We start from the raw sequence: 23,304 nt of genomic DNA, 5'->3' as shown, positions 1-23,304 counted from the left end.
TTGATACAGTTGTAATCATAAATATACCACAGAATATGCTATGTGCACAGACTGGGTTTCCGATTAGCTTTCTGGACTGAAGCCTGGATTCTAATTCAATAGCTCAAGCTATTTGACCTCAGGAAAACTTGTTCTTTCCCAGGTGGCTTTAGTTTCCATGTGATGTTCCTCTAAACATTTTAGCATTTCAGGTATTTAAATTGTTTTATTTCATCAGTTATGTTTACACCTCAAATTATTTTATAGTGTACCTGGGAAAAACTAGTACTGCATTTTGTCTCCAGTATTTTAAAGGTAACTTTTACTTGTATCAAGTCAGCATTTCTTTGTTGTTCTAGGGTTAAATGAGAACAGCAGTGTGTTTTCTGTGGTAATAAAACAATTTGTTCTACTTTTATGTATAGTTAGAACTAGATGAGTTTGAAGCAGCTTATTGAGAAACACATTTAAATGGTTACTGGTTAATTATTATCTCATTTCCCTCCCCCCCCCACCTTACATTTTAACTGTGAATATAACCTTGACCTTTGTAAAGGGGATGTTTAATCTGTCCAAACCAGTAAAGAGGGAGGTAGAGGATGAAGAAACAAGTGATAGAATTGCCACTCCAGGCTTGAATGTAAACACGGCCTTTGGCTTAAATCAGTGTAGAGCCACATGATACTAATAGGAATGCGGGCAGTGGACAAGCTTACCTAAAAATCCCATTCTCTGGAAACAAACATTATGGCTCTTCTGAAGGCAGTCTTTACTGTAACTCCTAACTCTTGTGTGGAAAGCTGAAGTGATGGCATTTTATAGCCCCCAGTTTGCTCTTTATTCATATGGACACTTAATTTTGTACTCATGTTTTGCCAGAACTTCTGAGAGCGTGAGAACTAGTTACTTTTTTAAATTAAAATGTTTATCAGTTAATGTCAGGAGAGACTGAAAGCACAAAGTTGCTATTTTTGGTTGTAAACTGTAATCCTTCCAAAGGAGTTACAGGAGCATTTCTGTCTTCAGTTCAGGCACCACCACCTTTAAGAAAAGAATGACTTCAAAAGAAGGGCTGAAAGTTTTCCTTGCAGTATTGAGGTAAGTTTTTGAGTGGGTGTGGTTTGTGTTGGCTTTATTATTTCAAATATAAATTATTAGTCATTGCTAAAACTTTTGGTTTCCCATGGCTTCTCTTATTTGTAATATATAGGAAACTCCTATTTTACATTACTCTCCCTCAGACTGAGTAAAACAAGCTGGTAACAGTAGGAGGTTTCTTCAAGCTGAGTTTGTGCTGCACCAACCCCTGCTGCAGCAGACAGCTCTCTAACACATAATGACATGGAGAACCTACAGCAGTTATTTAAACAGTTAATGTCACTGCATTAGCCACTTCAGAAATAAATGTAGAGACTGGGGTTTTTTTTCCTCTTAAAACACCTAGATTATATGAAAGTACCTTGTGTCTTTGTAAGACTGTTCTATCTTTTGCTTTTAAGAATAGGGGAGGATAGCAGGAAATAATTTGTACTACAGGTAGGAAAGGAAGAACCTGAATCTTGCAAAGCGTATATAACAGAAAGTGTCTACTGAGATCTGTATTGTGCTCTGGAGACCTATGGCCGTGCTACCCCCACATTACCCCTCTCCATTTGGCCTCTTTTTCTATCCACAGAGTAGAAATGAAGGAAATCTGTTTGTAGAATTTGGCAAGTATTTACTAAGAATATTCATAGTTTCTCCTTGCTCCCGAAGACTGGCTTTTGAGCTTACAGGGAAAAGAAATCTCAGTATAGAGCAGTTTAAATTAAAGATTTGATTGCTTAAATGCCGATGTAGAGGGAAAAGCTCAGTGTACATCATGTGTAGTTGTTGAGAGTTCTGTCCCTTAATGGCATTTGTTTTTCTGCCATTATATAGAGCTGACCCTAACAAACTTGGGTTTAGGTGTCACCAGAGACAGGAAAAATAAAACATATTTGTAAATAGCAGATATCTAACGATCTGTAATTCTAAAGTGTTTTTAGAAATGCAGCATTTCGATCTTCCATAAATATATTCATCCTCTCCTTTATTCTTAGTGATAAGGAAGAGTGATTCTTTAACTACTTAGTTTCATTGCTAAACTAACCCAGAAGTGCTTAGTTTCATAAAATGAGTATGCCGACCAGAAATAGCCACAGTGATGTCCCCAACTCGAGTATGAACTTGGGTTCCAAGACCTCGATTAATGAGAAGCAGTCCCTGTCTTCTCCCCTACTTTCTCTTCTCTTCCAGTTTCTTTCTTTGAATTGGCTGCCTTAAAGGAAAAGATGGATTCTTTCAGACAGCAGTTTTAATATTACACTTGACAAATCAAGCCTGGTACAGAATCAGAGGCAGCTGTAGCTGAATATAAAGCAGAATTGGTGAAAGACTACTTATGACAGTAAGATGTAGAATTTTAGGGAAAAAACTGTCTTTACTATTAAAGTTCTGAAATGAACAATCAAAAGTAGTTGCTCATGTTTATCAAAAGCAGTTCTAGCATAAGTAGTTCCATACAGAGGGTATCAGTGACTTCTAGAAGTGACACATTTAAATAAAAAAAACTTTCATGGAGGTATTTGTATTTAACTTGATTGTTTGCAAAGATCCCTTCTGTGTCCTATGTTAAGGAGATTGCAATACATATAAGACATAGTTGGTTACATAATTAACCTCAGCTATCAGCGAAGTCCGTGGCTGAACAGTCTTGCTTACGCTAGTGATAAACTCAGCTTGTGGTTTTCTTGTTTTGCAAATAGAAAGCAAAGTAGTTTGTACAAGAAACTCTTTGATTAGGAAGTTACAAGGAAGGCTCTCAAGAGGATGAGAGTATTTAATGAGCATGGGTAGTAAGGCAAGGAAAGGAAAGCAACACTTCTGTGTGATTTCTGTTATGTTTGAAAAAGTGCTCTTGGATGCAGGGGAAATACATGCTTACATCGAAACAGAGATAAAGACCTTTAAATATTTTATCACCTTTCAAGTGTTACAGAAATAACTACAAATATTCAGGACGATAGGAGCAGTCCTACAGGAGTTTTAACTCAGTAAGACATGCATCACAATCTCAGTCTTGTTTGCCTGGAAGTGTAACTTGTCTCACCAAGGAGCTGAACAAAATGGCCAAGGGGTGAGAAAAAGGGAGTGAATCAATGCATCATAACATGTCGTGAAGTTGCATTGTGTTGAGGTTGTGAAATGAATGGCAAAGGGATGAACATGAAACACATTCTGTCTTTTCTTAGTGTTAACAGAAAAAATACACATCAGATTGGATACAACCATTCTGGAGGTTCCCTCACCTCCAATTTGCTCTTGATAGAAAACACATGTAACAAATACTTAGGGCAGGTTCAAGGTAAATACATGGTCTGGTATACTTTCCTAGCTTTGAATGCTCTGTTAATTAGGGATGGTAAACTGGAAGGTTTTCCTCAGTCTTTGGTCATTTCAGTTCTTCATGGGACAGTCATCTAACCCTGTTCTGAAGCAGCTTTTACTTTCAGTATTCAAAAATGTTCTCTATCAGCACCTCCCACAACTGTTTTTCATGCAATTAATAGTTTTACAATACAGAATGTCCCATCTCTCAGGCTAAGACAATGTTGGACCTTTGGGGAGTTCAACAAAACATGCTGAAGTAAATCCCATTCTACAGCAGCATTATACATGTTAAATATATTTTATTTACAACTCCCTTCTGTGTTTAGATGTTGTTGATGCAATGTAATTTGTAGATGGACTTGCACTACTTGTCTTTTACTTTTTGCACATTAATTCATCCCTCAGTTATTTGGGCAGAATTAACTTGAAATTAATGTTGACCCTAATTCTGGTCTTATTACGAAAAGTTCTGCTGTAAGGTAAAGTGGTTTGTAATTGTGAAGAAAAACAGATTATTTTTGTTTAAGAAACTGAAGAGTCATGAGAAACTTATTTTAAGTCTGTTAAAAAATTCCAGCAAGTCTGTTTTCAGTGTCTCTTACCTGTACCATTCCTTCAGTAACTTGAGACTTCCAACTCTGCTCTGCAAATGCAGAATTTGTAATACCCCACACAAGTTTGTAAAAGGGATTTCCTTAATGCCCTGATAACTAAAGGAAGGAAACCCCATGCTTTCTTCCATGCAAGTACACTAAATATGAAGCTATATTAAAAGAGAAAATAAGCTCTCTGCTTCTTACAGAGCTGACGGAAAAATGATACAGGACCAAGATGCAAAGATACCTTTAAGGGAGAAATGGCTATAATTTCTTATTTTGAGGAGTGGGATTTGTTTTTTGGTGGTTGGTTGTTAGTTTGTTTTGAGGTTTGGTCTTGTTTTGAATTGAAAGCAGTCTTTGGGGGAAAAACTGCAATAATCTGCATTCCAGTTTGAGTTGTCCCTCCTTCTGTCAAGTATGAGCTACCGTAACAGTCATGGCCTATGCTGGAGGGGAACTACCCCTGTTATCACAGAAGTTATAAAGCCTGTAGTGCTATTGTGCTGCATGGTCATGATCTAGTGTTTTGTCTACAAACCCAAACAGGTTGTAGCTCTTAAAACAGCACATTTCAAGAACATATGCAGAGCAAGATGCAACAGGCCCTAACTTCAGTGTTCAAAACTGCAATCCATTATCTTTCCTCTCTCCTTGTATATATTTCTATCTTTCTGTACCAACCAAATACATTAACAGGACAGTGGGAGCTGACATCTATTTTCATTAGTGGCAAGGCTGAACCAGCTGGACATCATGACTGGTCTGAATCCCACAGGGCTTCTGATAGTCAGAGACTTGGAAAGCTGATGTAACTACAGACCTAACTTTCATCAATGCAGACATTTGTCTCTCCAGGACAAATTCTAGTTAACTTTGAGTTGTGGATTACAGTGTGAGAAAATGACAAAACATCAACAATTAGGCTTAACATAAGGGTCTGCATCCTTGCTCAAAACTCTTCCTTTATATTGTTCCAAATTCTCAGCTATTTGCACATGTACTTCCTTCTGTCTTGTGAGTTGTTTGATGTTCAAATTGGATCTGAAGGATGCTGAGTTTTCTTCCAAAGACCAGTCAAACAGATAATACTTGAGTGATTTCAATATCAAGAGCTGCCACAGACCAGACCAACAAGTTCTGCAAGGTGCCTTTGCCAGATCTGCCCAGCATAAGGAAGCCTGTGCAACAGCCACCCACATGGGAGCAGGCACCACCCCAGCAGATCAGTTCCTGTGATACATGATCTAGAGAAGAAAAAGAAAACATGGTCCTAAAAATTAAAACGTACACAGGCAAGTACACTTTAAGAGTAGAAAACAAACACTTTATTCAATGTTTTTTTACTGGAGTTCTCAGTCAGAAAGGAAGCTTTTTGCCTGTGCTTATTTCAGCAACACTGGTTTTTACACTTGTAGAGCTCCTGTCATGCTACAATTTACCCTAACCAAAATTATAACTTTTTTTTTTTTCCTCCCTAGAATTTATCCCTTAACTTGTTCCCTTCAGCAACCTAGGCAGACATGCCTAACAAAAACATCTAGTAAAGACTATAGAGCATGCTCTCTTATTCTAGTTTATAGAATGCAACACACGGCACATCAGATTATTCTTTTCCAAAGGGACTTCTACTTAAAAAAAAAAAAAGGGAAAAGAGCACTTATTTTCTTAAAATGTATTCAAGTGAGTATTCTCCTAAGTAAATTTTTACAGCAAAAGAGAATTTTATTTTTTTTTTTGGCTGCTTATTCATGAACTTTTGGAATGAAGATAACCTTCCAAATCTATTATGATACAGTGCTTGTCAAAAGGCTCAACTGCATTTTAAGTGAATCTTTCACATTAATTAGTTTGATAGCCTACAGGGCACAATTAGGTATTTTGATGAAGCTGTAATGAATGTGGCTTTCCTATGTTGATAACATCATTAAGTTTCACACAGGCAATCCAACAACTGAGGGGGTTACAATCCTGCAGATACATCACGTAATACGTCTCTGCACTCATAGATAACATATCAAATGATTGCCATAGCACCAACCTGTTCCCTTATGCATCTTATATAGGACAATTGGGACATACCTGCATTACATTATTAAACAGACAGCTACCCAAACTAAGTAGACAGGCTTTACTAAATACCACTAAGCTTTTAGGTAATCTCACTCAAACATAGCTAACAACACAACTCAGTATTTGAGTATATACTGACTAGGAATGTGTTGTAATACTCATGTGAGAAACAGGACAGAGCTAAGTACCAACTGGTACAATGGTTTTCCGTGCCTTTCCACAGAAGCTGAATTGCAGTGCTGGCATGTCAATCTGCTGCTAATTATTATTCAGTCACCAGCAAAATTACATCAAAAGACTTACTTAAAATTCACAGTCAAGATGATACAGGAAGTTTTTCCAACAGTACTAATTTTGGTTTCAGGTTTAAAGTAAAAGGAGGTAGTGCTGTAAGGTTCAATCCAATTTTACTGATGGCAGGTATATTTGCCAGTGGTCTGTGGGTTGTCTTGTAATGTGATATTTCAAGAGGGTTTGTTTCCATCAGTATGTGTGTGTAAGAAAACATCAACTGGTCTCCTGGTTTAACATCTTCTCTTTTGTCATACCTGTAAAGAATAAAAGAAGGCTAATTTACATTCCTCTCTTTACATATTAAACATCTCCACTATTGCAAGGGCATGTAGCATTCAAGATGAAACACAAAAGGTGCAGTATCTCTTGATGAAATAAACTAATACTGGAGAATGAAAAAGTATTTTTTGAAGACTTTAGGGAGCCAGTCATTCCATGCCAGGTTTTCTCTATTGTGATATAAATCAGAAAAACCTCACTGTGATATAAACCTAGAAAACTTCTCACTAGTTCTTTATTTAAATTCTAAGGAGAAAGGACATTGAAGCTTAAGACTGTAGAAGAGACTAATTTTTAAGTTTTACTCTACAAAGAACTGTGGTTTGGGTATGTGTGGTTGTGGGTTAGTTTGTTTTTTTGAGTTGTTTGGGGGGTTTTGTTTGCTTATTTTTGTGGGTTTGTCTTGGGGGGGGGATAATGTTTTGGGGTTTTATTAAAAAAAAAAAAGGTACTTTATCAGAAGAAGTCTTTTCTGGTTGTCATAGATTAAAGCAGAGGCCTCAAAAAATAGGGAGAAGAATTTGTTGAATGTAAGAAAGAACAGCCTAGTAATTATATTAACTTGGCACTTCATATTTCTGGGTTCAGTTCTTTGATCTACGTGTTTGGGCAGGGCACTTCAAGGCAGCTTTTATAAACTGGCTTATATATAAAATAGCTGGTGAATACTGAAATGATTTAACATGTACACTTCGTTATTTCTTAAAAGGAGTTCTATTCAGTCTAGCCACAGGGAGGATTTACAGTTGGAAAGGATATGTAAGATCTAGGTTCAGACACTGTCTGATTTAAGCCCAGAAGTGAAGTTCATTATCTCACGGATAATCTAGATACTGAGAAAAGATCTCCTTCACTATCTCATGGAGACACTGTTCTACTTCACAATAGCTACTGATTCAGTGAGAACCTTGGATGGAAATTTATAGCCCAAAGATTAGGCTTGCAGCCTGATTGAACCCTCAGTCTACCAACTTCAAAGGGGAAGAATAAGTCAAGTCCACTTCAGAACACTTCATAGACTACTGTTTGTGCTTCTTTTAGTGGAACACATGGATTCAAATCTTTGCTTTTTATTCCAGAAAAAAAAATTCTACACTAATGCTGGATAACAGAAGTTAAGATAGGTTACTTGCCTTTAGCTTATGACAAGACAGTCTTGGTCATCTAGCTATAAAGGAGTGTCCGTGCTTTGTATCTCAAGCGAAGAGCAGTGCCCAGTTTGTCACCCCTTGTTTCCCTTTTCTGTAAACTGTTTTCTATGAGATTTTGGACCTCGTATTCTTAGACACCCAACTCCTCCCAAGCATTTCCCAGCAACTTACTCAAAGCTGTGGTTTTTCTTAGAGGCATGGACACTGGTAGAGAAGTGGTACAAGCCCAACCCTACGTACTTGTAAGCATACCTAGGCCTCAATCCAGGCAGTGTCTTTTGCCGCAGGTATATTTGCATGCCTGGTCTCTCATTTGCCCAAGTTGCGAAAAATTAAAACAATCCAAGTTTGTATTTTTACACCACCTGATAAAGCAGTCATTAATATTTATGGCAGTGCAAATTACAGGACTTGTATGGATTGTTAACTGAAATTCTGGCAAATCAGAAGAGCCCCCAGGTTGACAGAATCCCTGTGTCAATAAATGCAGAATTTCACTGCATGCTGAACAAGTGCCACCCTCTTCCAAATAATTAAAAAAAAAAGGGCACAGTAATTTCATCTGCTATTTCCAAGATCACAATACCACTTAAGATGGTACCTGCATCCAAAGCAGGGGAAGGAATGGCATAACTGCATTTTCTTCAGCAGCAAATAAAGGGCCTTTCATACTGCTGCAAGCATTTCTGAACTTTCTTAACATTTTTAAATATTTTAAGCTTAGACAGCATCTTTATTCCTGGTTCAAAGAGACTGTGCTAATTGAAGACAAGACTGTAACACCTGTCCTGCATAAGAATCTGCATCAACCTTCTTTTCATTACCTTTTGAAGAAAAATAGCTCACTTGCATTTTTCTGAAGGCAAATAGATCTAATCTGAGCATTCCATTGAAAGCTGTTAAGACACTTTTACTTAGGGACTGTAGTTATCCTAACAAATCATCAGGCTTCAGAGCCACCCCATTCATAAATCCGTTTCCACCTGATGTACACAGTCTGTGAAGACAGTAAATTAGTTTTCATGCATCTGAAAGGCTGTCACTTCCTTGTATAAAGAGAAAATAGACAGCTGGTGGTACCAAACTTTGCACTGCTGTGCTGTCAGACAAAGTGGCAGTGCTGTGTATTATGCTCTGTGGATTTTGCCTGATTTTTTAATGTGGAACTTTATGATGAATTAGCCCTCCCCTAAGGCCCTTTTATGATGAATAAAAGTCAGATGAATAAAAAGTCAGAGAGAAACTGCTTTATGGCTGTAAACACTATGAAACATCCACTAGTATTATTTGTTTGCCTTCTAATTCCACTACACTGTAGTTTTGGAATCCCAAAACAATCCAAACCCACGTCAAATAGCTCACTGAAATTAAGCACTATATTTAGAGAGTAGAATTCCATTCAGAGTAGTGTGTGTACTTAAGTATATGCAAAAAAAAAAAGATTCAAACATTTTAGTTATGAGTGGGTTTTTTTTTCCACTTTTGATAGTTCAGTATCTCGTGACTGTTCATGACCTTCTCTAGATTGAACATGCAAAGAACAACTTGAAACAGAATCATAGAATTGTTTTGGTTGGAAGAAATCATGTCCAACTATTAACCCAGCAGCGCTAGGTCACCACTAAATCATGACCCTAAGTGCCACATCTATTTATTACATACCTCCAGGAATGGTGCTCTGGGCAGACTGTTCCAGCACTTTACAACCATTTCTGGGATGAAATTATTTCCAATAGCCAATATAAATCATCCTTCCCTGGTGCAACTTGAGGCCGATTCCTTTTGTCCTACCACTTGTTACTTGGGAGAACAGACAGACCCCCACCTTGCTCCAGTCTCCTTTCAGATAGCTGTAGGGAGCAGTAAGGCCTCTGGCATCCTTTTCTCCAGGCTAAATAATCCCAGTTCCTTCAGCCACCCCTCATTAAGACTTGTGCTCTAGACCATTCACCAGCTTCACGGCCCTTGTATTCGTAACTGTGAAGGTGATTAAGCTTTGAAATGTCCATATCATCACAATACCACAAGAGAGCACAGAAATAAAATAAGGCATAGCAAGCTTGATGATTTTTGTAATTGCTTCAAAATTATACTTTTCCTTTCCATACTTTCCCTTCTTTATTTCTAAAATACCTTTATCTCTCAACATGCCAGCAACTAAATTGTTTATCTTACTCTGAAGACTGTCAGGAGAAAGGAACACCATTCTCAGCGTACTACTTAAACCAAAATCTGCTTGTGTTGCTTTTTACTGCACACTGAAGTGAGACTTTGGGTCACTTTCTGATTAACCATTTTCATCAAGATGACATTTTAAACTATATACCTACACTTCAGCTGAAGAGGTACAGGAAGCAAGCAATGGCATCCCACAACTGTCTTCTACCACTCAATACTCTGATTCATGAAACTGGCTGATTATGGTAACAAAGCACTCAACTGCTTTCTCCCAGAGTCAATAAATATGACTGATAATCCACAGCAGCAGCTTCACTGCCATCTATTGAAACAGGCTCCACATAAAAACAGACTTTGAAAATTAACATGCAGGTAAGTTTCACATAGCTGTACAGCATTCAAAAAGAAACAAAATGAGAGGATATCCCCACAATTATATATATGGTTTTGCCAAGAGCACAAGAGTGTTCTTCTACAGCTGTACTTTACAAGATCTGGTGAGGTATCAAACATGGCTTACTAAAATGCTGATATCTTAAATGCAGATAAGTAAATTTTGCATGTTTCTGATGTCTTCAAGACACTACACTATTGAGGCAAACCAAAACAAATAAAAATGTTACAGTGCTTTACTTAAAAAATGGTAGCACTGCACATATCAAAATTCTCTGAATATTCACATTGTTCTTGACCATCTGTGATGCTTGCCCCTGTGCATATACAAAACAGAAGAAAACAGGGTCCTGTCTTCAGATCAAAATCCTTAATTCATAACATACCTCCAATCTGAATTGATTTCTAGAAACCGAGAAACTCCTGTTTGTGCTGCAGCCACATCAATATGAACAGAGACATCTACATAAACAAAGAAAATAGAATTTTAAATTTCTTCCAAGAGCACTCTGATTAATAAACAGAATACTTGGGTGTGAATAGCGTAAGAAATATCCAATACATGTAAGAGATATACTAACAGTAAAGAAACTGCAATTGACATTAGCCAGCTTTACATACCTGCTGTTGACGGTACCAACTCATGCAACTTCTGAATTGCCACTCCTCCAGGATAGTTGAAATGTGAAACATATAAAGATGTTCCTGAATAAGCAGCATTAACTAGAAGATGCATTACAACAAAGATAGATCCAAGTTTGTACAGCCAGGATTTCCGGTAGTTATTCAAACTGTTGAGGTGGGGGGAAAATGAGGAAGAATAAATTGGTACTTTTCTTTCATACTGATCATTTAGTATTGTGATAGCACTTTAATGAAAACTCCACTATCAGATTAATGCAAACATTATTACAATAATGGAATGTCTTTATTCTGACTATATAAAATACTAGATTCTAGTAACATTTAAATGAGAATATTCTCGTTAATAAAGTTAAGACAAGGTCATCAATAAAGCCAAGTAGTTCTCTGCCTAAAACCTTAAGCTATGAATGCATTCAATTTCAAGGAAGTTCAGAGTTTAACTTTGTTACACTGTGTTTCACAAGCTCCACCTGTGTATTAAATTATCTCCTGAGGTGAGTTAGCAACACAGTAGTGCACTTAAATGTGACTTTTTCTCTGGTGAATAAATTAATTGTAAAAGGCTAACAGTAAAATCAGGGCTCTATTCTTAACTCTGTCCCATACTTGCCATATGGTCCTGTCAAAACACTTAGCTTTGTCTTCATTTCTCTCATTTGTCAAATGAGTACAATGATATAGGCCTGCTTTCTAAAGCCCATAAAAATCTCAAGATGATACAGATTCCAAGATGGACAGAAGTACATAAAAAGTGTAATAATTTTGATTTTCTTTTGCATTTTGAAATTAAATAAAACCAAACAACAGAATTTTGAACTTACATTCGTGTGCACATTTTAGCAGCCACTATGTTGAAGACAGGGAAAGTATACATGATAAAACGGAGCTCTTTATGTGGGAGAAATGAATATAAGAAAATGAAGCCCAGTGCTGGCAAAAGTAATATCCGAGTTCTCTTTTCCGATACACCCAAAGGTACAAATATAATGCTGCATCCCAAAGCACGAGGCAGGGCTGAATAGAAATACCACAAGAAAGGGGAGGTCTTCAAGGTAAAAAGGAAAGTTAAGGATGCTTTCACAGCCAACAAGCAAAGTAACTATTCTTTACAGCAACACACACCAATTTTGCAAATACGCCGTTTACTTTTTTTGTGTATCACATTCTTCCAGGCATTTGGTTTCCTCCCTTAGCCTTTAAGAAATAAAAGCAGGTGCTTAACTACATTCACGTCGCCAGACAGAGGAACATCAGAAGGCACTAATGACAACACGCAGTATGACAAGCCAAGGGGAAGAAACCTGGGTTTATGTTGGTAGGACACAAAAGCAAGAAGGAACAAAGAGGAAAATTAAAATTTGTGGAAAGATCTAAGAAATGGACGTTGTCTCATAAGCTTAAAAATAATGAAATATATATATGTGATGAAGAGGAAGATTTAACATCATAACTGAGTCTCAGGAACAGGTAACATCTAGTCTTCACTTTGGCTGGTAGCATTCAATAGGTCTTTTACCCAGAACATTTCAAAGGATACTCCCCAGTTGGAACTTTTGTTTAAAACTGTGTTATACCAGAGCACTTTCCCCTCAGGCCACACAAGTTGTCTCCAAAATAAAGAATCCACAGCAACTGTTAGCCCTGGAAGATTAAAGAAATACAAATCTCTGTGAATTAAAAAGCATGGAAAAGCAAACCAGCACATCCAAATTGCACATTCACTGATGAAAACAACAAACTGGAACATGCATTGTAAGCCACAGACAAGGTCACACGAAAGCACAAAGCCACAGGGAAGGCTGCATCTGTCTGTCTCGCAGTGGAAAAGAAGGCGAGGGAGGCACTTCCTAAGTGGGAAGCACTAACAGAAGTCTTAGCAGCAGCATGTTAGGTAGGAATCTTATTGAGATTCACCTCATTCCAACTCCAGGTGAGAAAAGCAGTAGTTTGAGTTTGTTTTGAGTATCAGAGCATTAATGAATGGTAAGGAATGGCAAGAAACCCAGGTTAACTTCAGATGGTATTAAATGGATTTTTATTGTAATACTGGTAAGAAAAAAAAGCAGTCTCTACAAGTTTGCTACTATTTATTAGGTGGGAGGGAAGAAGGAGGGTAAGAGATGAAAGGCAAAGAGGCAGAAGAACAACGAATTGTCACCCCCATCTCCTCCACTCAGCTCTCTGGTATTTAAGAAGCTTGCCCAGTGAGAGAATGGGAGTAATAGTGACCAATTTCTGTCAGACTTCCATACTCTTAGGCTGTGAAATGCCTTCAAATGCACATGGTGTAATCTTTTACTGTTTCTACTGTCCATGCTGTGGAACGGAATGCACACTACCAGAGGTCATTATCAAGCATCTGACAACAGCATTTTTCAGTTAGGTAGGCCAGCAGAGAAGCTTAAGAGTATTTACGTGCATATGCATGACTGTTCCATGGATGGGAGTCAGGGGGATTTTTCAACCTCTCTAGCATGGATAATCACTTAATCTCTTGAAATTAATGTAATAAAAAACAGAGCTGAACTGTGACTCTCCCCACAGCCCTCTTGCTTGATAACTCTCTCTGTCATGTTGTTTTATCCTGGGATTCAGCTTATCATCATAGCAATAGACACTACAACTGATCATGCACATGTAGCTACAGTCAGGTACTAATTCTACTGAAGTCAACTTGCACGTTTAAGTCTTTTTAAGATCAGGATATTGTACTGTAAGCATCTAAACACCTGTGTCACAGCATCTTTCTACTCCTCTGTGCACACTTATTTCCTTATATGAGAATTTTCAAATGAGTAAATAACACTGTCATATTAGTGGCAAATGGAATCAGACAAAAAAAAAACCATGCCAAAGAACAAACAAAACCCTAAACCAAACAAAATACAAACCAACCAACCAACCGAAATCCACAAACACCCCCCCACTGCCTCCCAAAAAATACCCCAAACTGACCCAACCAACAACAACCCTAAGGGCCAGGTCACCAGAGAAATCAGTCACAACTCCAGACTTCTGCTGGAAATGTGGCATTTATTATTTTTTTTTCAAGCAAATACTTACCCAAACAAAAAATTCCAGCAGGAACAGCATGGGAAAGCACCTTGAAAATGGAGATTCTTTTAGTTAACAACGTCACCAGAAGCATGAGGCCTAAGAATATACAGAGCTCTGATCTGAAGACTATAATTGCGAAAGCTGAGAACCAAATGAATGGCCTTTGCTTTTGTTGTATCCAAAATGTCAATGCCAGGAGCACTGAAAAAAAATAAATAAAACACCATCCAACATGCTGAACTATTTTATAATGGTAACGTTTTTCTCAATGCTATTGTAATCTTTCCTTAACTTTCCACAAATTCTCTTGGTCTTCCTACCGTTTCTAGTCCCGACATTCTTCCTCAGTTAGAGAAATGCAATTTGAAATAGCACATGACTTTCTAACTGTTGGTGCTTAATTCATCAGGAAAATTATAACCACATAAGGAACACATGGGAACTCTACCTTGACAGTATGAATAGCATAGCTTTCTTTTAAGGAAAAAAAAACAAACAACAGACCATAAGGGAGTACTAAAAACCTTTCATATTATTATTTCTCAGTATCAGCTGAGGACTTAATGTATTCTATTGACTGGGTATATCTTACATTCATGGTAACAGCAACCCATTTAAAATATGAAGTTGGGAGTACTGCTCAGAGAAAAAAACTTGTAAACCCATTTGCATGGTTAGCTAGAGACACACTACCTCTACCTATGGAGTCGCCTCTACTCCCAGTTTAAATCACACAACACTGACTACATAGTAAAGTGGTCACAACTCTAAGGAAAATGCATGAAGTACTAATAGAGAAAAAACATGAAATACAACTTGTATTTTTTAAAGCCTGCAGAAATTACAAGTAGTATTACACAGTGTTTCTGACAACCTGCTTTGTTTTGATTTTCAGTTCTGACCTATCCATGTTCTCATGATTTTATTGGTTGAACAATCTGCACTGAAGCATCGCTGCCTACAACTATCTGAAAGGACGCTCTGGAGAGACTGATGCTGGTCTCTCCTCACAGGCAATTAGTGAAAGCAGAGGGAATGGCCTCAAGCTGCAACTTCATAGATTTAGACTGGACATCAGGGAAAATTTTTTTCACAGAAAGAGTGGTCAGGCATTGGAATGGGCTGCCCAGGGAGGTGGTTGAGTCACCAACCCTGGATGTGTTTAAAGGTCATTTGGGTGCGGTGCTTCACAGTATCACAGTATAGCCAAGGCTGGAAGATACCTCGAGGATTATCGAGTCCAACCTGTCACCACAGACCCATGACTAGAACATGGCACCAAGTGCCACGTCCAATTTCCTCTTGAACACCTCAAGGGATGGTGACTCCACCACCTCCCCGGGCAGCCCATTCCAATGACTAATGACTCTCTCGGTGAAGAACTTTCTCCTCACCTCAAGCCTAAACTTCCCCTGGCGCAGCTTGAGACTGTGTCCCCTTGTTCTGGTGCTGGTTGCCTGGGAGAAGAGACCAACCCCTTCCTGGCTACAACCACGCTTCAGGTAGTTGTAGAGGGCAATGAGGTCACCCCTGAGCCTCCTCTTCTCCAGGCTAAACAATCCCAGCTCCATCAGCCTCTCCTCATAGGGCTTGTGCTCAAGGCCTCTCACCAGCCTTGTTGCCCTTCTCTGGACACGTTCAAGTGTCTCAATGTCCTTCTTAAACTGAGGGGCCCAGAACTGGACACAGTACTCAAGGTGTGGCCTAACCAGTGCTGAGTACAGGGGCACAATGACCTCCCTGCTCCTGCTGGCCACACTATTCCTAATGCAGGCCAGGATGCCATTGGCCCTCTTGGCCACCTGGGCACACTGCTGGCTCATGTTTAGGCAGCTGTCGATCAGCACCCCCAGGTCCCTCTCTGTTTGGGAGCTCTCCAGCCACTCTGATCCTAGCCTGTAGGTCTGCAAGGGGTTGCCATGGCCAGCACTTGCAGCACCCAGCACTTGGACTTGTTGAATGACATCCCATTGCACTCTGCCCATCTGTCCAGTCGGTCGAGGTCCCTCTGCAGAGCCTTTCTACCCTCTAACTGACTAACATCTGCTCCTAACTTGGTGTCATCTGCAAATTTGCTGATGACTGACTCAATCCCCTCATCCAGATCATCAATGAAGATGTTAAAGAGGATGGGGCCCAGCACTGATCCCTGGGGGATGCCACTGGTGACTGGCCGCCAGCTGGATGTGGCACCATTCACCACCGCTCTCTGGGCTCAGCCCTCCAGCCAGTTCCTAACCCAGCACAGTGTAGTGGTCCAAGCCACGATCTGACAGCTTAGACAGCAGTTTGCTATGGGGGACGGTGTCAAAGGCCTTGCTCAAGTCCAGGTAGACCACATCCACAGGCCTCCCCACATACACCAGATGGGTCACCTGATCATAGAAGGAGATCAGGTTGGAGAGGCAGGACCTGCCCTTCCTAAATCCATGTTGGCTGGACCTGAGCCCTTGGCCATTCTTCAGGTGCGCAGTTATTGCCGCCAGGATAATCTGCTCCATCATTTTCCCTGGCACTGAGGTCAGGCTGACTGGCCTGTCGTTTCCAGGTTCCTCCATCTGACCCTTCTTATGGATGGGGACCACATTGGCCAGTTTCCAGTCATCTGGGACCTCACCGGTGAGCCAGGACTGGAGGAAAATGATGGAAAGCGGCTTGGCCAGCTCATCTGCCAGCTTCCTCAGCACCCTAGGATGGATCTCATCCGGTCCCATGGACTTGTGGGTGTCCAAGTCCACTTGGGGATATGGTTTAAGGGTGAACTTTGCAGAGCAGGGTTATTGGTTGGACTTGGTGATCCCAAGGGTCTTTTCCAACCTGAATGTTTCTGTGATCAATGATTCAGCTAGTATCCATTACACGTGGTTAATCTTCACAGAATCAGAGAGTTGTCACAGTTGGGAGGGAATTCAAGGAGCATCCAGTTCCAACCCCCGCTGTCATGGGCAGGGACACTTCACACTTGATCACTTTGCCCACAACCACATCCAGCCTGGCCTTAAGAACACCCAGGGATGGGGCTTCCACCACTTCTTTGGGCAACCTGTTCTAGTGTCTCACCACCCTGATGGTGAAAAACTTTTTCCTAATGTCTAATCTAAATCTACCTTCCTCTAGCTTGGATCCATTTCCCCTAGTCCTATTGCTACCTGACACCCTAAGAAGTCCCTCACCAGCTTTCTTGTAGGCCCCCTTCAGATATTGGAAGGCCACAATAAGGTCTCCTCAGAGCCTTCTCTTCTCCAAACTGAACAGCCCAAGCTCTCTCAGCCTGTCCTCAGAGCTGCTCCATCATCATCACTGGGGAAAAACTGTATGTGTAGAATTAGGTTTTGACTTTGATTAATACCATTTGTACCATCACAAAATGATACTTCAGAAGAGGAAGGTGGAGATGTTTAAGTGGGAGCTCTTTCCAGCCTCATGAGAAGGCTGTTTCCTGTGTAGACTAAGCTCACATATTTGTTTTTTTTGTGAACTCCAGCTGCACCTACTGCCTTCTCAACAGCTCTACATTTTATGCATCAGGTGTGTGTACTGAAAGTTCTTGCTAATCTAGACCACCTGACAAACTCTACACATACTAAGATTCAACAAAACTTCGTTCATCACTGTAAGCATGTGTGGTTAAATAAAAAGAAATCACAAGTGTGTAACTTTCCCTGTCTTATCACACAATTTAATCAAGCACATGTATTAATTCAGACTGACCACACAACTTCTGTGCTTTAACTATTGATACACTCAGGAATAATTTTAAAATATAAAAAATCTTCTCATGAATACTTACCAAAAGGAAGTGCAAACACATTAGGGAGGGTTCTTGTACAGTAAAACATCAAATGAAACTGAGTAACAGTGATGAGACAGAAGATTATTGATGTAACCGCTCCAAACTGCTTTCTAACTTCTTTCTGCAACTTCCACAATGCGTAAATCACACTGAGACCCAAGCTCCCTCTGACTATAAAAATGGTAAATAAGAGTAATGTTAGACAGATCACTGATGAACAACTATGCTGTCTAACAGAACGGAAAGAATAATGGAGACATCACAACACAACCCACATCAAAGACAAACAAACCCAAACCAACAACAACCCAACTTCTCATTAGTTTATCTATTCCAATCCACCTTTAACTTGTCTGATACTTCTGCACAAAGGTCAATGCCCAAGCTAAACAATGTTTTCTGAAGTGTACATGATAGTACATATGGGAGTATATTTTCTGAAGACACATTTATTTCTAAGCTATCATTTGTTAACACACTTTCCCTTGTTACCCTACAGAGGTGGTGGAACTGCCATGTTGGCTTTAAGTACCTACAGTTTTCAAAAGCTGTCATTAAGGAAAAGAATAGCACATTTTATCCACTGATCCAAACACTGAGTATTACAACAGTGTCCCCCATTAGTCCAGTATTAAAACTATCTCTGTAAAACCAGCTCTATTCAGATGATTTAAAGTTCTCATACCTATCAGCTGGGAATAAAACTTGGACATTCTTAGCACAGAAAGAACATATATAGCTGGGCTGGAAAGAGCAGCAATAAAAATTGGTCCAAGGAACGTTCTTGGGACAACTCCAGGAAATTCATGATGGTCATACTGCAAAAAGGCAAACACAAGTAAGACAGGCAAATGCAAAACAAAGGAAAACTGGGATAAATCATATTCACACTGCATTTATCCTACTCATACACATATCCTGTCCATTCATCTTTACAATTTACCTTATCAAAGTCCAGTTGGTGGTACACCACATCATGAATAGCTTGTAGGTTAAAGCTTTCCTCCACTTTTGTAAAAGGACAGATAGTCAAATGAACAAAGGCCACAACAATCATTAGCAGCAATGCGAATGACTGCCCACTCGAGTTCCTCTTCTGAGCCATCTTGGGCTCAAAATTCACATGTATTCTATAACTATTAGAAAGAAAACACATTAGTATGAAGTATACAAACAGAAAAAGAGAGATTGACGATACAAGGAAAAGACATTACAGTACTGTGAAAGTTTTAAAAAAGACAAATAAATGAAATAATCCATTCTGTTTTTTAATATATATTCAATGAATTGAGTAGATAGACAAAAAAGTATTCCAGCAACATTTCAGGACTTACGCCGCCTTCTGCAAATGTAAAGGTTCTAGTCTTCACCTAAAAAGTTCTCAAAGAACATAAGCCCTGTTTAGGAAAGTATTTCCCTTTGCATTTCATACTGCCAGCACTGCTGAGAGTACCACAATTATGTCTGTGTTTTGTGCGAGTCAGCTTTGTAAGTTACTCTCACACTGGATTTGCATACGATCTTTAGAACACACTCTCCTGTTTGTCTAGGACTCTGGACTCAGTGGGAGAGGAACCACAAGGATAAGGAATTGCTCAGACAAAAGCACTTTGATCTTTTCAGTGTGCCGGCAACTAGGTCTGGTCTCAATGAGCAAAGGATGGTTCAGCACCCACATCACACCATTATGGCATGAGATGGTCCAAACCCTTTCCTTCAAGATGCTACCTGGAAATCAAGGCCATCTCCCTAGTGTTTAGTTTCACAACACTGCTGAGCAACTGTTACAGGTAGTATTTATGATATATTTTATCATGATGATAAAAATCATGTGTCCAGGTGATGCCTGAGAAAATATGCACAGGTATTGTCATGGGGTAAACAGCTCATCTTTTTACTGGTTTATAACCTGAAACCAGGAAAAAAAAAAAAAGTCACAACACAAAACAAAACAAAACCCCAAACAACCACCACCACCAAAAAAACCACACCAAAAAACCCCCCAACACACCCACACCCAAAACAACACCAAACAAACAAGAAAACATGTTATTTTCCATGACTACTTCCAGCAAAAACATGGCCATCTATTTCAAGTTCTTTTGAGTGAAGCTTCCCACTTTTTCTAAGTTTACAACTTAATAAAAGAGATTTTGGCTCTTGTTATTTGTGTTCTGTTCCCACAGAAACAAAATTTAAAGATAGCAGCTTCTTGGTACAACTGGAGTTTTGGTTAGACATGTTTTGGTCTAAATATGGCCACTAACTAGATCTAAGATAGTTGGCAGATTTGCTAGAATCACATAGCAACTGCCTCCTAGATTTAGTTTCTCCTTAATTGATGCTTGTTCTGTCCATTAGTAAAATTAAAGAGTTAGCTAATGTTCTTTATTTTCACAGCCAACACCAATGAATTAAACAATTTGTGCATCTTCTGTAAATTGCATGTATTCGCGTATTATTTTACATATCTCGCTGAGTGCATCTCTTTTTCATGACTGCCACTGTTACAGACTATAACTGAAGCTCTAACCCTGGGCTCAGAGTTCTGTGTAGATTTTTAAGATTTTTTGCTTGTTTTGAAATTATAAGAGCCTAGTATCACTTTTTTTACAACAATGGACAAAAATGACATTGTACAACAGAATTCTTTTTCCACAGCTGTAGTAAAAGAGCTATGAGACTGATACCAAATCAGGAGCACTTCAGGAAGTGTTTGGCATCAATTAAGCTTCTGCACCACAAACAATGCACAAATTCTTGTCTCCAGAAAACTCTGTTGCTGTATTTTCACTTCCAATAAATAGAGAGGCATCTCACGTTTTCAGCCAAATTTATCCAAGAGAAAACTGGACACTGAAGGATCAATCCACCACTGCACACAGCAACACAAACGTTTCAGTAGCTTGTGTGAAACAGTACATAATGCGCTAGCACCATAGGTATTCCTCACTCCCAATTCACAGCTTCTTCATGCTTCAAGGATTTTAGGACCCAATGAATCTTTGTAAAAGGACCTGAGTGCCAAGAAGTTTTACTTTTCCTTCTTAATCATATTGGCTGTCTAAGAAAAGATGTTACCTTCACCTATAAATATTGCATTCATTTTACTCTGAGTGTCTACAATAGCGCCTGCTCCTGATAGCTTTAACTTTTCATCACAGCTCAACTTACTAAGTCATCAGAATGACAATGAAGCTACGTATCTCACACACAGATTCTCACAAGCCTTTTCTTTTATCTTGTTGACTACAACCCTTTTGTATGCCTGAAGAAGGCAAGCAGACCAGCATACTCATACATTTTAGTGATAATTACATGTATTATATATACAAAAATTCCCCGAAGGGAAACACAGTAGGTATGATGTTTAACATAAACTTGCTACATGAAAGCAAAATACTTGAAAGTATAGCTCTTTTTTTTTTTTTAACACCAAACCCACAAAAACAGATCTTCACTTAAGTAAATATTGTAACAATGAAGGCTAAATGAGTATTGTAAGCAAATACAAATTAATATTCTAACGACTTAACAAGATTCTTCCTCAGATGTGTACAACATAGCTACACTGACCTCCTCCAGTGTCTAGTCTATACCAAGACTGACTTTCAATGTGAATTAATCCCTTCCTGAGGCTAAACTGGGTGAAAATAAATTGGTTTGTGACATTAAAAAAAGGCTGTAGCACTTTCACTTTGGAAGCACCACTAATTTCAGCAATGGACTTTCTACTTTTCCCATGAGGAGCCCACCATATTCAGCTTACTTATGTTTTACAGACACCCATCAATATAAATATGATACATTTCAGTAGCTAAACTGCAGGCTGAACCCATCTACAGCGGCTGCATTTAACTCCCTGTATGGAAGCAGCAAAGAACACCAAGAGCATTCCACCATAAGGTCCTACCTCTTCAGCTTGATTGCTTTGCAAAACCTACATTGGATTATCTTCAGTTTTCCTATTTGGTGTGTTTGGTTTGGGGTTTTGTTGTTTGTTTAGTGTTTTTTTTCCCTCTTTCTTCTCTCTTAGGCTTTAATACCTCTTCCAACTTTGCTCTAAAGCTAACTTCTGAATAGCATCAGATTTAAACCTTGTACTTTCCAGGATTGTTTTTTCTTCGTTTCTAAGAAGGAATATGACAGTTGCTGTTCTTATATACAGTTTTTCATGAGTTTGAGGAATGGTTAAACAAAAATAATTAAGACAGACAAAAAAAAGAGAAGACAAAGTTGAGGCTGGAAATAAAATCTGGCACAGCAACAGCAAGTACGACGAAGCTATGTTCTGCGCTCCGGACTAAGGAAAAAAGTACAGAATGCCTCCAACCTGAAGAAATGAAACCAACTTCCCCCGCTTCTCCACCCCACGGTCAACCGGATGCCCCACTGTCACCCAAAGCGTGTGTCTGATCCCCCTCTAGCGGCCGACCCGAGGGAGAACAGCCACCCCCTCTGAGGCTCGCCATCCTCAGTCTTCAACTAAATGGACGTACAACGCTTGGACCCACCGAGCTCAGAATCTACGAAACGTCGAACTTCGGTCACCGTTAGCCTACATGCCACAGCGTACACCGATACGTGCGCACTCGGGGTGGAGTTGAAATCATTCCCCTTTAGGTGACTCCTATGCAGCCCTGCGGCATTTCATGATAAGATCACATCACCCACCGATCCTGAAGCCACCGGCACCATCCCCGAGGCCGTATGGGCCGCGCGAGGTAGAGGCAGGCCGGCCCACCCACTGACAGGCACACCCTCAGGAGGCGGCTGCCATGCTATGCCCTGCCCTGCCCTGCTCCCTCCCGCCATGCCGCCGCCACAGCGCCCGGGAAACGGAGAGCCAGAAGGGACGCGGCCTGACAGCGCCTCTCCGCCTCCTGCGCGGTAACAGCCGCGGCCTGGCGCCGAGCGAAGAAAGGCGGGTCATGGGCAGCCTCGCTGCTCCGCCTCACACGCGCGCACACATCACATAACTCTTACTTGCCGGCACGACTACGACCACAGCGCCCTCAAACCGGCCCGGTCCGCCCGCACTCACCACCCCAGCGTCCACGTGGCCACCCCGCAGAGGGCGCCCGCAGGTGGGAGCTGGTGGCGGGAGGCGGGGGGAATACAGCCTTGCGGCCACGTGACCACTTTCTGTGGCCAGCCATGTTAGATGAGGGCAACAGCGCCCCCCAGGCAACAAGGAGGCTCTGAGGCGGCTGCCAAATACAAATGGCGAATGGACTTGAAGCCCCTACCGAGATTGTGCTTGCCCATTCTCATGATGGCGGCGACACCGCATGAGGCCGATGGGCATTGCTTCTTCAGACGGCTCTTTGCCACGCCCCTTGCTCATGCCTCTACGCACGCGGGGAGCTCCAATTGGTCCGGAGCGTGGCGGGGGCTGATTGGACCACGTTCCTCCGCTCCCCTGTCTCCACCATTGAGCGCCTGCGGTCGGAGC

The 23,304-nt window shown here is 40.2% G+C and overlaps 1 protein-coding gene across 8 annotated transcripts; it reads right to left on the bottom strand.

Annotated features, from left to right (window-relative positions):
• On the bottom strand, positions 1 to 23,164 carry ALG12 (ALG12 alpha-1,6-mannosyltransferase). Of its 8 annotated transcripts, XM_068166132.1 has the most exons (11): positions 23,099 to 23,164; positions 18,793 to 18,985; positions 18,535 to 18,667; positions 17,847 to 18,020; positions 14,063 to 14,257; positions 12,537 to 12,640; positions 11,821 to 12,044; positions 10,976 to 11,145; positions 10,741 to 10,816; positions 6,363 to 6,607; positions 1 to 5,233 (listed from the first exon to the last, which is right to left on the bottom strand). In XM_068166132.1, the coding sequence occupies exons 1-10, from the start codon at positions 23,155 to 23,157 to the stop codon at positions 6,376 to 6,378; spliced, it is 1,560 nt and encodes a 519-aa protein (XP_068022233.1). In that variant the 5' UTR covers positions 23,158 to 23,164; the 3' UTR covers positions 1 to 5,233; positions 6,363 to 6,375. The 8 variants fall into 8 exon arrangements, with proteins under 8 accessions (XP_068022233.1, XP_068022226.1, XP_068022242.1 ...); XM_068166125.1 differs by lacking the exon at positions 1 to 5,233 and having other exon boundaries at positions 5,292 to 6,607; XM_068166141.1 differs by lacking the exons at positions 1 to 5,233; positions 23,099 to 23,164 and adding an exon at positions 22,836 to 22,942 and having other exon boundaries at positions 5,292 to 6,607.
• Positions 23,165 to 23,304: the final 140 nt, after the last annotated feature.

This window comes from Melanerpes formicivorus, unplaced genomic scaffold (assembly GCF_026170545.1).
Source record: "Melanerpes formicivorus ecotype bairdi unplaced genomic scaffold, bMelFor1.0.p_v2 SCAF_3, whole genome shotgun sequence".
In the NCBI taxonomy this organism is placed as follows: Eukaryota; Metazoa; Chordata; class Aves; order Piciformes; family Picidae; genus Melanerpes; species Melanerpes formicivorus.
This window is presented reverse-complemented; position numbering and strand designations above follow the sequence as displayed.